The 13,740-nt window shown below is 35.3% G+C and overlaps 1 protein-coding gene across 11 annotated transcripts in view; it reads right to left on the reverse strand.

Annotated features, from left to right (window-relative positions):
* Window positions 1-13,740, reverse strand: part of CTNND2 (catenin delta 2) — a 629,184-nt gene that overhangs the window by 500,726 nt on the left and 114,718 nt on the right. For all 11 annotated transcript variants that reach the window (XR_004356187.1, XM_032683409.1, XM_032683400.1 and 8 more), the window contains exon 2: window positions 9,918-10,051. Coding sequence is in view for 10 of the 11 variants with exons in the window: in XM_032683409.1 (XP_032539300.1) it covers window positions 9,918-10,051 (134 nt within the window). In the remaining variant the exon portion in view is untranslated. The remainder of the gene's footprint in view (window positions 1-9,917; window positions 10,052-13,740) is intronic.

Here is a 13,740-nt window from a genome sequence, read left to right on the forward strand (position 1 = left end):
ACAAGTACTAGTAATGCATGAGATATGGGACTGTCTGAAAAATGTAAAGAATAATGCTTTTTGAGGACTCCAGGAAAAATAAATGAGGCAACTAAAGGAACAGAGATGAAATTTGAGAAGTACGGCTCACATTTTGAAGCAATTAAGGAAACAGACTACAAGCAGCTATTTGCTATGTCACAATCCAGACTGAAGAAACTGAGGGAATACTAATAGAAATAGAAGTATTACTCCATAAGCTGTGAAGTAGATAACCAGTGGCAGGTTTTCACTTATAAAAGTGGATGTCTCAAGTTATTATTACCCCAAAAGGTAAATTTCTGCACACCAAAAAACAAAGATTTCGTAGCATGTGGTGTAAAATAAGGGGACAAAGAGCTATGACAGATCAAAGACACCCCCACCCCACACAGCATCTTACATGCTCACAATGAAGGAATGCTCTAAAGAGATAAATAGAGGATACATGACCTGAAGGCTCAGGGGAGAATAATGACATGATTGATCACAACTGTTGAAAAGGAAGCCAAACTCATCTCCTTGCCAAGGGAAACCCAAGGGTGCCTTTGTTTTAGACAAACTGACTACATCAGCAAAGTATTTCTACCCTTTTGCTTAACTGCCTGTCCCTGAATGAAAGAAATGAAGAGCCAGAGCAAAATAAAGCTAGTTTTAAGGGTTAAGTTAGTTTTAGCTTGTTTTAGCTTCTGGTTAAAATAGCATAACTTCTATATGTACTGGATCTGCTTATAAATTATGATTCTATAAATCTAGTCAAAGTATATTTCACTCATAAAATGGTAATAGGTATTTAGATTATTGTTTTATGCTTTTCTGCAGAGCCCAGCCATGCCCCCAGTAAATGACTTTGCCTGCTGTCATTCCACCCACAGTGAACTCACAATGCAACAGCACAGACTCCAGGCAAGAGGGTTGAGTGAGAGGGGATACACCTCCTGGGAGACCAGCCTCCCTTCTCAGCGGTTGCTAATCTCGAGCTTCAGGCACACAGGACAGCTCGCTCTATTGAATTCAGAGAGTGATCGAGGAAGGAATAAGGTCCCCCACTGGGGATCTTGCAGGATAGCTTTATATGAATTATATGGAGCACTTAATGAACCAAGTAACGTCTCAGCTTTGTATCAAGTCTGCAAGACCTCAGGACTGAGCCTTGCCAGGCTTTAACTGTCTGAGCTTTTCCTTCATCTGCCTGCAGCTTTGTTTTACTTGGTTTAGCTGTAACAGCAACATTTGTAATGGAGCAGCTACCTCCAGCCAATTTGTTACAACATGATAGATCAGGAGATAGAAGTATCAAGCAGTCATATTGTGCAGAGCAAAGTATTTAATGCCACTAACATAATGAGATACAGTGGCCTTCAAGAGTAAAGGCAGAGTAGCATAGTACAGGCATGAAGGGAAAAGAGCTGGTGCACCAACTTGGCCCTGGAGACGCCATGGCTATAACTAACTCACCCAGGCCAGCGTGGAGAGAATACATATGGTGATGCCCAATAAAGCAAAAACAAAACAAAAAAGCAAAGCACAAACCCACAAAAACAAACAAACAAACAACAAACAGAAGAGACCTGAAAAGGATTGTGGCCTTCATCTGACTTCAACAAACATTCCTTTCTGGTGACTAGAGGATGCTCAGCATAATTTAGATAATTCACATTTATATTGTGTCAATTGTATGGTGCAATTGCTTTACTCCACTAACTGTAATTTCTAATTCAATTGTGATTTGAGTGTACTGTTGTGTCACTGTGCTAAGTCAAAATCCCCTGTAACTGCAAGTAATGTCAAATTAATTGAACTTTGTACTATATATTAAAAAGTCCTCCACATGTGGAATATCTAAAATGTTATGGTCAAAGAGCACTGTACTCTTGATAAAGTCTCAACAATAAAAAGTAATATCCTAGAAAAGATATTTCAAAACTTCAGCTGCTATTATCTCAGCATATCTACCACGTAAAAAAAATTAAAATGAAATCTCTTAACAAAAATAAAAAGGAGAAAAATCTCTTTGGACCACATGACTTGGATTTGCTCTTTGCATAGAAAAAAAAAAAATAAATGCATGTATAAAGAGTAGCAAGGAACCCACACAAAAAGTCTGGCTTCACAGTTAAACATGTTAGAGGTTATAGCTGTAAAGCCTTCTTCCAAAACCAAGTTAGTGATGTTCTACCTAAAAATGCAATGTTAACATTGAGGGAAAGAATTATGAATTAAGCAGTTAATTTGTCTAGAACTTTATTATGAATTTTCAAATCCTTTTTTTAAAGAATATTGTTCTTTGCTGGCCTTTTATCCTTTTACACTGGAAATGTTCTCATCAGAAGCAACTATAGAATAAATTTCTGACACCAAAAATGTCAGAAAAATGCATTTTCACCACAGAGGAAGAAAAAAAGAGAAGTATATGCTCCACATGCTAAAATCAATTTACTGTGTGATTCTAAACTGATTTATCATTATCATAACTATGTAACTCCCAGCCTAAGTTAAGATTATTTGGGTAGTAATGTACCTTAACTCAGGGTCAGACTTAAGTTTAAACTTAGTGTAGCATTTGCTGGGTTCTAGTATTCATGTATGGGGATAAACAGAATTGTAACTTATCAAAACACAGCATGCATTACATTCAACTACCCCTGAAATAGTTTAGTCTAGAAATACACAAGATTTTAACTATGCCCAGGAACTTGTACTTTCATTTAGCAGCAAAAGTATCCAGAGTAGAAAATGTCATCACGTGAGAAAATACACAGAAACTGATGGGCAAACACAATAGAAGTAGTCAAGTTTTCAAAATTCCATAAAAGGCACCAAATATGCTAAAAAAATACAAAAATTAAATCTGCATGAAAAATCCCTTTTAAAATGGAAGTTGTAAGAGCAAGCTGCATAAAAAGTACGGCAAGACAACTTAAAGCAAAAGGGTCACTATGGAATATAGAAAGTGCTTTTAATGGTTTACTTTCGTTTCCAGAGAAGACAGAAGAAACAAAAACAACTGAAACTAACTGAAGCATTCATAGTTTGGTCTTTTAACTGCACTTTATTTTCTCTGTAGAACCGGTATGCTGGTTTTGTAAGCCATGGAAATCAAAGCCTAAAACTTTTTCTATGCAAATGAAAATTACTGTTGATGGATATTACTTAATTCAAGCATAGAAAGAGAAAAATACTGAAAACAGGTTTGATAGCTAAGTCTCAGGAACATAAAGACTGCGACTTGCTTTTAGACAAGGAAGAGGGGCAGAGTTGGGGGAGACACCCCCCAACCTTCTACTCCCCTGTAGGCATGTTATGTTGCACTTTCTGAATCATGCTTTGAAGTATATGTTTACAGCAGCTGTGTTAAAAAGCCCAATACTTGAAAACAAGTTGGCACATTGATCCAACTGCCCTTCATCAAAAAGGAAATATATATACAATATACTTGACCTTCCATAGCACAAATCTGCCATCTCCTCTTTTCATATTTTTTACTTGCTCATCTCCCCTACAGCATTCCCCACGTGGCTGCATAAGTACTTCTTTGTCAGTACAAGAGAGAGATGTATCAGTACAGAAAAAGGCACAACTTGACACGCCCCTTCTAAGTATTTTAAGCTCAGTTAGATCAAATGACTTTAAGGTGAAATTAAGAATCTCTTCCACTATCGCTGGTTAAAAGAGTTGGGTTTAGGAGAGAAAACATTTTATGTTTAAAAAAGCCTCAACGAATAATAGAAGAGAGAGAAAGTAAGCAATGATCTTTAGAAGTTATAAATGTAATATGTTAAAATGTTAGAAATTTAATATATTTAATTTAAATTCTATTGACTGTGAGATCGGTATGATTATTTGCATAGGGTATCTTTATTTCAAGTTTGAAATCCTTCCTCTAATGGCAAAAAAATAAGGCAGAAGCACTTGAGGATCACCAGAAGTGTGTTCATATACTGGATACATGATAAGAAAGGATATTTTGCCTTTCTTTGTGATGGTCTTTATTACTGCTTTAAATTAGCATTAGACTGAACTGTCGCTAAGTGGCATTCTATCCTGCCTCTCTGAAATTCTTGGCTTTGAAATACTAATTTTTTAACATTATTGTAAGTCAAAATAGCATCATGTTTAATTCTAATTTTATTCTGATAATTAGCATTTTCTTCCCTCTCTTCAAAGATGGTTTTGCTGGGAAGACATATCACCTCAATACTCTTCTATCAGACTAAATCTTCACAGGAGCCTTTCCACTGCCAGTTCATTTCAAACAATCCCAAAGGTATATATTTTGGATTATCACCATATCCTTTTATCAATGAAATAATTTATAGTTTGTTCATACTGCAACTAATATGGCTACTACACCTTCATCATGACTTAAAAGATACAGGGCTCTCAATAGGCTTGTCTTGTTAACTGCTGTTTCCTCAGAAGCATAACATGAATACACTCATGGCTACTCCAAAGAGCTGTGTGAAACCAGTCCCAGACTAAATTAAATTATTAAATATATTACATTAAATTATATAGTATATATAGTATATTAAATTATTTCCTTCTTCTCTAGCCACTGTGATGGCACTCTTCAAAACTTCTCCACTCAACTTGCCATTTCCAGTACTGGGATTGTACATCTCAAAAGCAATACCCATCACCTCAAGGATGTATTTGAGAAGCACTAGCTGTACTCCAAAGCTTTGTATTTCAATAATGAGTTGGTCCATCCAGCACTTAGCAGCATGGTATCCACTGTATAGACTTGTCTTACTCAAAGCACATCAAACAGCCAAGTCTAATTCTTGTCTAAAATCAATATATTAATGAAAACAGAAGAGGAATATCTCTTGGGAATATTTTAAAGCCTGATTGGAAAAAAGGGAGTTTGATAACTAAGGAAGTGAATATATTGGCATGATACTTAGAGAGATTATGAAAGAAATATATATTGATAGAATATAATTAGCATGGGTTTGAAATAGAGTTGCTAAAACTTTTAAAGGCAGAAATAGAGCCTGCTGTTTGAAGGGAAGCAAGACATGAATATATCATAATTGAACCTATTTAGAAAACCTGCCAAATACTTAATGTTACTAGAGTAATTACTGGTTCCTACAGTGCAAGAATGGGATTTTATTTTGATGAATATATGTATTATAATATGGTATGAATTATATTTGGGAAAAGAGTGCATATGTCAATTCTGTAATCAGACTTGGGGCCCAATACTTGGATGACTGTATGAAATGTCATGTCCTGCTGGTCAGACTAGATGATTTATTTCACAAGTCTCTTCTGGACTTAAAGCCTCAAAAAAAATTGTCTGAATTGAAACATCCATCTTGGTGATTTTTTTCTAAAACTTCAGTCATGATATAAAGACATAGGGAAAACAATCTGACAGAGCAAAAAAAAACCCAAGAAAATTAATTTTCCAACTTCTACAGCCATGTCTATCTGCAGTTTTACTTACATCTACATATATAAGATGTGCATGGCATACATAACCCTGTGTCCAAAGAGTACTAACACCTAACGTAGAAAGTCAGTTATACTACCAGTATTTAATACTAATGCATTACAACCCTTAGTAATTACTGCCCTGAATGTGATTTTTAGTGTTATTTCAAGTCGCAATTTCTTGACAAACAACTAGCTTTCTAATGGAAAAAACCAGTACATATTTAAAAGTAACATAAGTAACTTTAGAAAAAAATACAAGTCTTATAAAGCCAAAAAAATCCCCCAAAACTCAAAATCAAAAACCACCAGCAACAAAATAGCCAAAGTCTATTTCTCCGGAATCAACAATATGATTTAAAGAACACATTACTTATTTAAACAGTGTTAAAAAATATTCAAAAAATCTTGAAGTCTAAATTTTTTTCTGGAGAGGAAAAAAAGAAATGAAAACATGCAACCGGAAACAAGTATCTTTATTTGAAATAGGTATATATAAAAGGATTCAAAAGAAATATTAAACATTGCACAACCTGTTCTTTGCAAAAGTTTTCTGAAAGGGAAAGCTGTTCTCTGAAACAGGTCACTGCTAAGATGCTAAAGAATCTAGAGTCCCAAAGAACCAATAACAAATGTATGATACAATTTCTGAATTGAATATAGTTGAATATAGTTGAATATATGTCCATACTTCAAGATGGATCTCACATTTAGGAAATTAATTTATCTCATGTTTTGCAAGTGTTTTAAAAAAACCCAAAAAACTGCCAAAACAAGCCTGTGCTAGGTCATTACAATCCTCCTCAGCTTCCAAGGGAGTAGTTTCTGTATGCCAAGAACCAAAGTACTGTGAACCATTTATGTCTGGAGACTTCTAGGAAAAGCATCAGCTTCAATACATATTTACTCAAAAGGTTCCCCAGCAGCTATTTCTACCTTCAAAACAGCATCATCAATAGCTCTCATTCCAGCATGCTTTTTAACAAATGCATTCAGAATTTTCTTTCACAGGTGGAAATTCCCTATCAGAAACACATCATCCTTTTGGCAGAAGTAGTTGTATCTATCACATATGTCCTCACAAATTAGAGTGCTGATACCTCACTTTTGTGTTGAAAATTTTTTCCCATATTTACAGATACAAAAACAGATGACAAAGCAGAAACAGAAATAGCCTTATGTTTTCTAAAATCTATGAACCAATGGGCCAAATGTGTCTGCCAGTATATCACAAGAAATAAAAAAAATCTTTCTTTGTACGTTTTATAAAGCATGGAAAATTGAAATGTGTTTATTGGTTTAACACTAGTTGATGATTTCTCTTTACAGAAGTTGATAGTGTCTAAAAAAACCCAAACAAACAAAAACAACACCAAGAAAAACCCCAAAACAAAACTTTTACTTTTAGAGAAGTTATTAATCATTCCTTTTCATGAGAACTACTTGAAAACAGCTAAGCCAAAGGTCACTGCCTGGCATCTCATGATTTCTTAGACATATGGCATATGATTCTGACCTTCCCCCCAGCAGTGCCTGGTAATTTAAGAAAGTTAGCAGCAAGGGATAAAAAATGGATTCATGTTCTGTATCTATCACTTCTCAACTGCATCTCTAAAGTCTGAAACCCAAAAGCGAATCAGCACACTTGTCCAGAGCTAAAACACAAATAAAATACCTTATGCTCTAAAGCAAGGTGTTCCACAATGGCATTTCACAAAATAAACCTAATTCCTCAACAACAAAACACAGGCTTCAATTTCTAGTTTGACAGACACCCTCACCTTAAAAAGCACGTAGCTAAATCATCTGATCGAGTCATTACAATTATGTATGTCACTTTACCTTTGACATATCAAGCACAATTTTTTGACTCAATAAATTTTTTAACCAAATAAATCTGTTCCTCAAAATAGGACAGCATAGAGATGTGTACAAACTAAGCACAGCAAACTTCGAGTTTTCTGAATAAATCATTTATGTTTCACATAGAAAATTTAAGTAGAGCAAATACATACAACATTTATTACTACTTCTCTGTGCCTTCCACATATCCTGCCCTCTCCAAAGACTGAAAACACCTTTTACAGTCATCAGTATCATAAATAACACAGTTTACTCTGTTGCCATCACTCAAAGACAATGCTTTAGTTATTTCAGAAGTAACACATGAAGTTGCCTCAACTGTTCCTAGACAGTTAAAAAGTACAAGGAAACCTTTTAACGCCAAGCATCAGCCCAGATGAAGAAAATGTAACATACTTGATATGCTGAAACATACCTTAATTATGAACTCAATAATATTTACCTTTTTAGCAGTACTTTTGAATAACTCTATCTGTTTGTACTTCTAAAATTCTAGATATGTCTTTGGCTACAGTAAATGGGCACACAGAGCAAAATCACATATGACACAGTAAAGCAATTCAATCCCTTCTAAAAAGCAGGGGACTACCCATTTGAACAATTAGATGGTAGCCTTACTTAAAATTTTCCCAACAGATCATTAAATAATGGAAGTACGTCAAAATGTACAGTATTGTGGGGAAAAGAAAAAGCCCAAAAGTAAGTTTGGGGTTTGTTGTGTACTTTTTTATTATTATTTTTATTTCAAATCTTTACTATAAAATAAATTAATATTAGAGTTACAGGGCTTTCCCAGTAGCGAATGTGGCTGAATGTAAATATGCGTCATTAAGTCAAATTTACTGAAGTTATCATTTACTCTGAGAAATATATTGAAATATTTAAAAGAAAAAAATCAAGTCTCATTTTTGAGCTTAATACAGTCTTCCAGCTTCAAGATACAAGGTCTGACTAGAGATACTTGTCAAGAAAGAAGTTCACTTAACAGAACATCTGTAAAATTCTGGTACCTTGCACTGCAATAATTCAAGAGATTATCCTTTAAGTCAGCAATACCTTAGGTTAGCTAGCTAGGCTATTCTTGGTGATAAGAGAATGCAGAACTCCTTTATTACAGGCTCCTTTTTTCTATGGTTCACAGGAATCAGAAATAACTTTGCTAATATTCTACCACTTAAAATATTTTTCATCTAATGGATTCAGCACCGATTCCCTCTAGTACTCAATTCATTGATTTATGGGGCTGAGAGGTTCATTTGCAAAACACATGACCAGGCATAAACTAGCAATCATCACAATACCCAACACCTGAGAAGTGCTTCTCACTGTTCAGAGTTGTGACACACTCTAACATATATCTTCTACCTATGTAACTTCCCTGTACATGTTTTCAACATCACCCAAGGCAGTTATTTTCCTATAAAGTAATACAGTAACACAGAATACTAGAAACACTAGTACATGCCCAAGTAATGTTATTATCATGGAAAAGAATATGCATAGCAACATCTAAACCATGGGCACTATCCATATGACACATCATAAATCTCAAGACAAAACTCCGTATTACAACATTTCTTTCTTGCATTCCTCTTTTCAGAACAGAAAATATGACTAACCTTTACCACCTAAAAGAGAGAACTGGTACACAGCAAAAAACCCCATGAAGAACCATGTCATAATTTTAATAAAATTTCTACTATTCAATAGCTATTATTTCTGTAGTATTACATATCATAAAATAAATTCATGCATTAATTTAACTAAAGGCACAGTGAATGTCATAGGCAGGTAAAGGTCACTACTTTACAATCTGAACACCAATTGAGATACCTTCATCAAGGAAGGTGACTAAAAGCAGCCATCTCTAATATCTCTCTTTGGGATACCTGTTGATGCTGTTGAGCCAAATGAGATAGCAACAGAGACCAGTTAGTTTCATGAACTGAAATGTTAACCACCTCCTGAAGTACAAAAAGGCATTAGGCAAAATCTCTGACACTCAGCCCACAAAAGTTTACTTTAAAATGTCCAAACCTGTCTTATTAGCATCAAGCTGAGAATGACTCTGAAAACCTTTCTTTTGAAAATTTCTAATACTTTTCAGTTTAATCATCCAGAGCTGAAAGCCTCTATCACTACCAACTTTGCCCTGAAATAATCTCACATTAAGTTTTACAGTCAAAAAAACCCCAAAACATGTATATGTTAAATTTTAAAATCCCAGAATTCTTGTAAATCCTTTTAAAAGTCTAGGATAACACATTTTCTCCACAACTATTCATTTGCTATAGCTCTTTTATGCCATGCCTTTATACTGTAACTCCACGTTCAGACTGCCAACAAGAAAAGGAGAGATATCTGAAAACCACCATCCACAGTAAAGAGTGAAAGTGGAGAATATTACCAGTAATTAAATAATATTAAATTTATATAGAAGTATACTAACATATGAAGAAATATTTAACATTCTTTGCAATATGCACCTGTAAACTAAAATACTCAGGTACCACCTATGAAACCTTTGTGAAAAAAAAAAACCAGCAAATCATGTTATTGTTTTCTAGCTTGCAGATGCATCACTTGCATACCTGTTCTTTGACTGAAGCTAGAATGGCAGAGGTTGTCTCGGTTTCAGAGCCATCGCCATTGGATGTGTTCAACACAGGACTAAGGGAACTTGTCTTGTCAGAAGACGAGGGCTGTTCTGGAACAGGCATAGTTTCTGCAGTTTATGGAAAAATAAAACAATGAATTTGTTATTATAAACCTGATAAATATCAGAAATCATATATATAAAAGAATAATAACACTCATTTAAGGAAAAAATTGTAGAATATGCTTCTGTTGTGCATTATAGAATATATGGCTTATTTAAAACTAAAACTATTTCTAAATTAATTATAAAACAAAACATGAAATTATCTTCCAGTCTTACTCTGAAATATTCACCATCAGTACATTTGGCAAGAATTCAAATAATTTATAGCTGTGATTTTTGTATAGCATTCCAGTGGCAGCATGCAGCATAAAATTACAGCATCGTAAAAGTAATGAATCATGAAACGCTTTGCAAAGAGAAAACCAACTAATGATACATGAGAGAAATAAATTATCTAGTGTTGACTTACTAACTCACATGATTATTTAACATGTATTATATTTTAAGCTTAGGTAACAAACAAACCCTTTCTTCCAGTCTAGAAGGTGATTTTGGTAACATTTTGTCAGAGTATTTTTGAGAAAAACATCACACCAGTCTCAAAAGCTATTTTTGAGACCTCTTAACAAAAAAGAAAGAGAATCTCAGCACTTGAAGGCATTTCTAGCATTTCTTTTTAGAGACCAAAACGGTGCTGTGACTGTGGAATGATTTATCTTTCTGAAGGCTAATTTATAGTGTAGCATCTCTGTTTAAATATCACTATAGGCACATCTCTAGAGGCAGATATCTTGTCACATTCTAGAAGTAAAGGAGCAGAGAGGCAGCTTGCATGGGTATGTGCAGGCACATTAGGATAAAATCACGTTCTTGTGGGAGCTGGCCAGAATTATTCTGTGGAAGAGAAGCGGCCTGTAGGCTGCCAGCTGGATGTTCCTCCTAAAGAGCAGTGGGGATATTCAGAGGGATGTCATCAGAGGGGTCATGTGTGCACAGCTCTCACCATTCACATCAATAGCAAAACTCCTGCCTCGGTGCTATTCTGCTAAAATACAAAATATAACTTTTTCTGGAAGAAGTGAGCAGACTAAAAAGTGTGGGAAAGGGTAGATGATAAAAGCAAATATAAAATTCCATACCCAGATCAAGCATCCCTGCATCAGTCTGCCATGGAAATTAGAGCTCTAAAAGAAGGGGAGATGACATTCTATAAAGCTTTGGCTCTGAAGCCACAGAGCTGCCCAAGAACACACATTCAGTCCATCTGGGTAGCCTTTTTTGAAAGCTTTCTGAAGCTCAGGACAGGGGCATACAAACGCAAGACAAAAAGATGAAAAACCAGATAATTTATTAAAAAGCCAGTTATTTTTCATAAGAAAAATCTCCCTAAATTTCAGGCTAGTTTAGTTTATATATTGAAGAATGTGTTTATATATAATTTTTATTAAAGAAGCTACATATTTTCATACAGCTTAATTTTTGTAAGCAAATCTCACTGAAAGTGGTAAATACCGAATCTTTGGCTCTAGTAATATCCTTTCTCCAGACACATCCACTATTTGAAGTTAATCTTTAAAAACTCGGATGATATACTCTCATTCTATCACAAACAGAAGTAGACCATACAAAACTTCTATACAATTCCAATACACCAATCTAAAAGGAATTTGAATTACATTTTCTTGTTTTGTTAAACAAAAGAATCAGCTTCTGTTATAAGAAGTTAACTAGTTTGTGGCATACAATTAAACTTGTTACTTTCTTGTAAAGTACCACAGAAAAGACACATAGGCAGACACATATAAACACTTATTCTTTTACCTTACTTTCAAACAACATTTGAAAGTTATTTTATTTTCTTAGTAAATTAATAATTGCAGTATCATAATAGAAATAAAAAAAAATTCATTTTCGTGTGGCTATTTACCTGAAAAAAACCACAAATAACCTAATAATTGATTTTGTAGCATAATAGCTCATTCTGTAGAGCGATACTTGCAGAAAAGACTGTAGTGTAGCACTCCTTGCTATTAACTCCATAGCCTATAAAGTCTGAAAGCATCCATAGGATCCAGGAACATGAGTAAGGACACGTGAAGCAGTCCTACCACACTCGCATACACTCGCTCTATGTGGTGGGATGCCATGCTTCCCAGTCTGGGCAGCTCACTAGGGAGACACCTGGAACTACAACAGCACGAGGCTCAAAGAGCTGCCTCTCCAAGACTGCACTGGGGCGGGAAGAAACACAAGAGCTGTGAATGAGGCACCTGCTAAATACTTTCAGATGCATTTTCTAAGAGTAGCTCCCCTGCTGCAGGGCTGCTTTCCCTGCAGTGGCGAAGAAGCTCTCTGGAAAAAGCTCCTTTGTCTTCTTAGCTCATCCCCATGCTCCCCCAGGGCTGACTGACCCCCAGCCGGGAGAATCTGCTGAGTCGGCTGTTTCAAAAGCACTAGCCCAAGGAGGTAAATCCCAAAGTAAACCAGACTGGGAGTCCAGAACTACACAAAATGCTTGCCCTAGCACAAACTCTCCAAAATATTTGAAATGCATTTGAGAGAGGCCGCAAGGCTGCATGGTCCATAGGTAAGCTGCTCTGTGACCAAAAAGGTGCTAGTGATACAACAAAAAGAGTTTTTGTGAGTTCAAAACAATTACATCCACGTGATACAGGCAGCAACTGCCTGCTGCTATTATTAACTTGTTTTAGGACTCCACTCAACTTCAGTAAGTTTTTTTAAACACTTCATTTCCACCAAAAAACACTTCAGTAACTGCTTTAGTAATCTACAATTTTGCAAGTATCAGTTTATAAGGAAAAAAAAATCTGATTACACAATCAGCTGCTGCAATAAACTGTACTTGCTTCAAATACGCTCAAAATCTGGACAGTATAGTTGCAGAATCTAATATTCTGCAATCACTACATGTTTTCAGGATTTGTTGTTTTTTCGTGTTTTTTTTTTTAAATACAGATCTTAAAAGAAGAAAAAAAAAAACCCAAGATATAAAAACGCACACTGCACGTCCTCTTCATATAGAAATAGAAAAACCACAATAAATGTCTCTTGATAGTAAAAGGAATGCTTTGTGCCCTTATTAAAATATTTCTTCTGGACAGAGAATGTAATTTCAGTCATCTATCTCATGAATTCAGTTTATTACTGCATTGTTCAATGGGGAACGATTGCAGCCAATGGCACTTAGCAGGCTAATACCCCTGAATCTACAGTGTGATGTTATCCAGTTGAACCGTTAACATTATACACTTTAAGACTTTTTTATGACATAAATTTGTATGAGAAATGCCATACAGAAAGGAAAGACAGAATCCGTTTTCACAAGCAACAGAGACACTACTATACTGAAGGTAGTTAGATTTAAAAAAAAAAAATCATACATGAATCAGCAATATGAATCAGTGTTTCAACAGCAAACACCAACACAGTAAGGGCTCACATTTGCACTAGCCCACCTGTTCAGAGATAAGCTTTTAATTTAGCTCAGTCTTCATCATAAGAAATTGGACATTCTCATATTTTAATGGGACTTAAAACTGCCAGTACTGTAGAACTACAAAAAATAAGGCTGAAATGGATCTATGTGCCCCTAGACCACTACCAAATCTCTAGATAAGGCAGTCTTTTTCCCTGTCATTCTGGATATTTAATACACAGAACCAGCCCTGCACAGCCTCCCTCACTGGAGTCTCCTTTGGGTATCTCACTCTGTTCCAGGCTCCACTTGCCTT

This window comes from Chiroxiphia lanceolata, chromosome 1 (genome assembly GCF_009829145.1).
Source record: "Chiroxiphia lanceolata isolate bChiLan1 chromosome 1, bChiLan1.pri, whole genome shotgun sequence".
Classification (NCBI taxonomy): domain Eukaryota; kingdom Metazoa; phylum Chordata; class Aves; order Passeriformes; family Pipridae; genus Chiroxiphia; species Chiroxiphia lanceolata.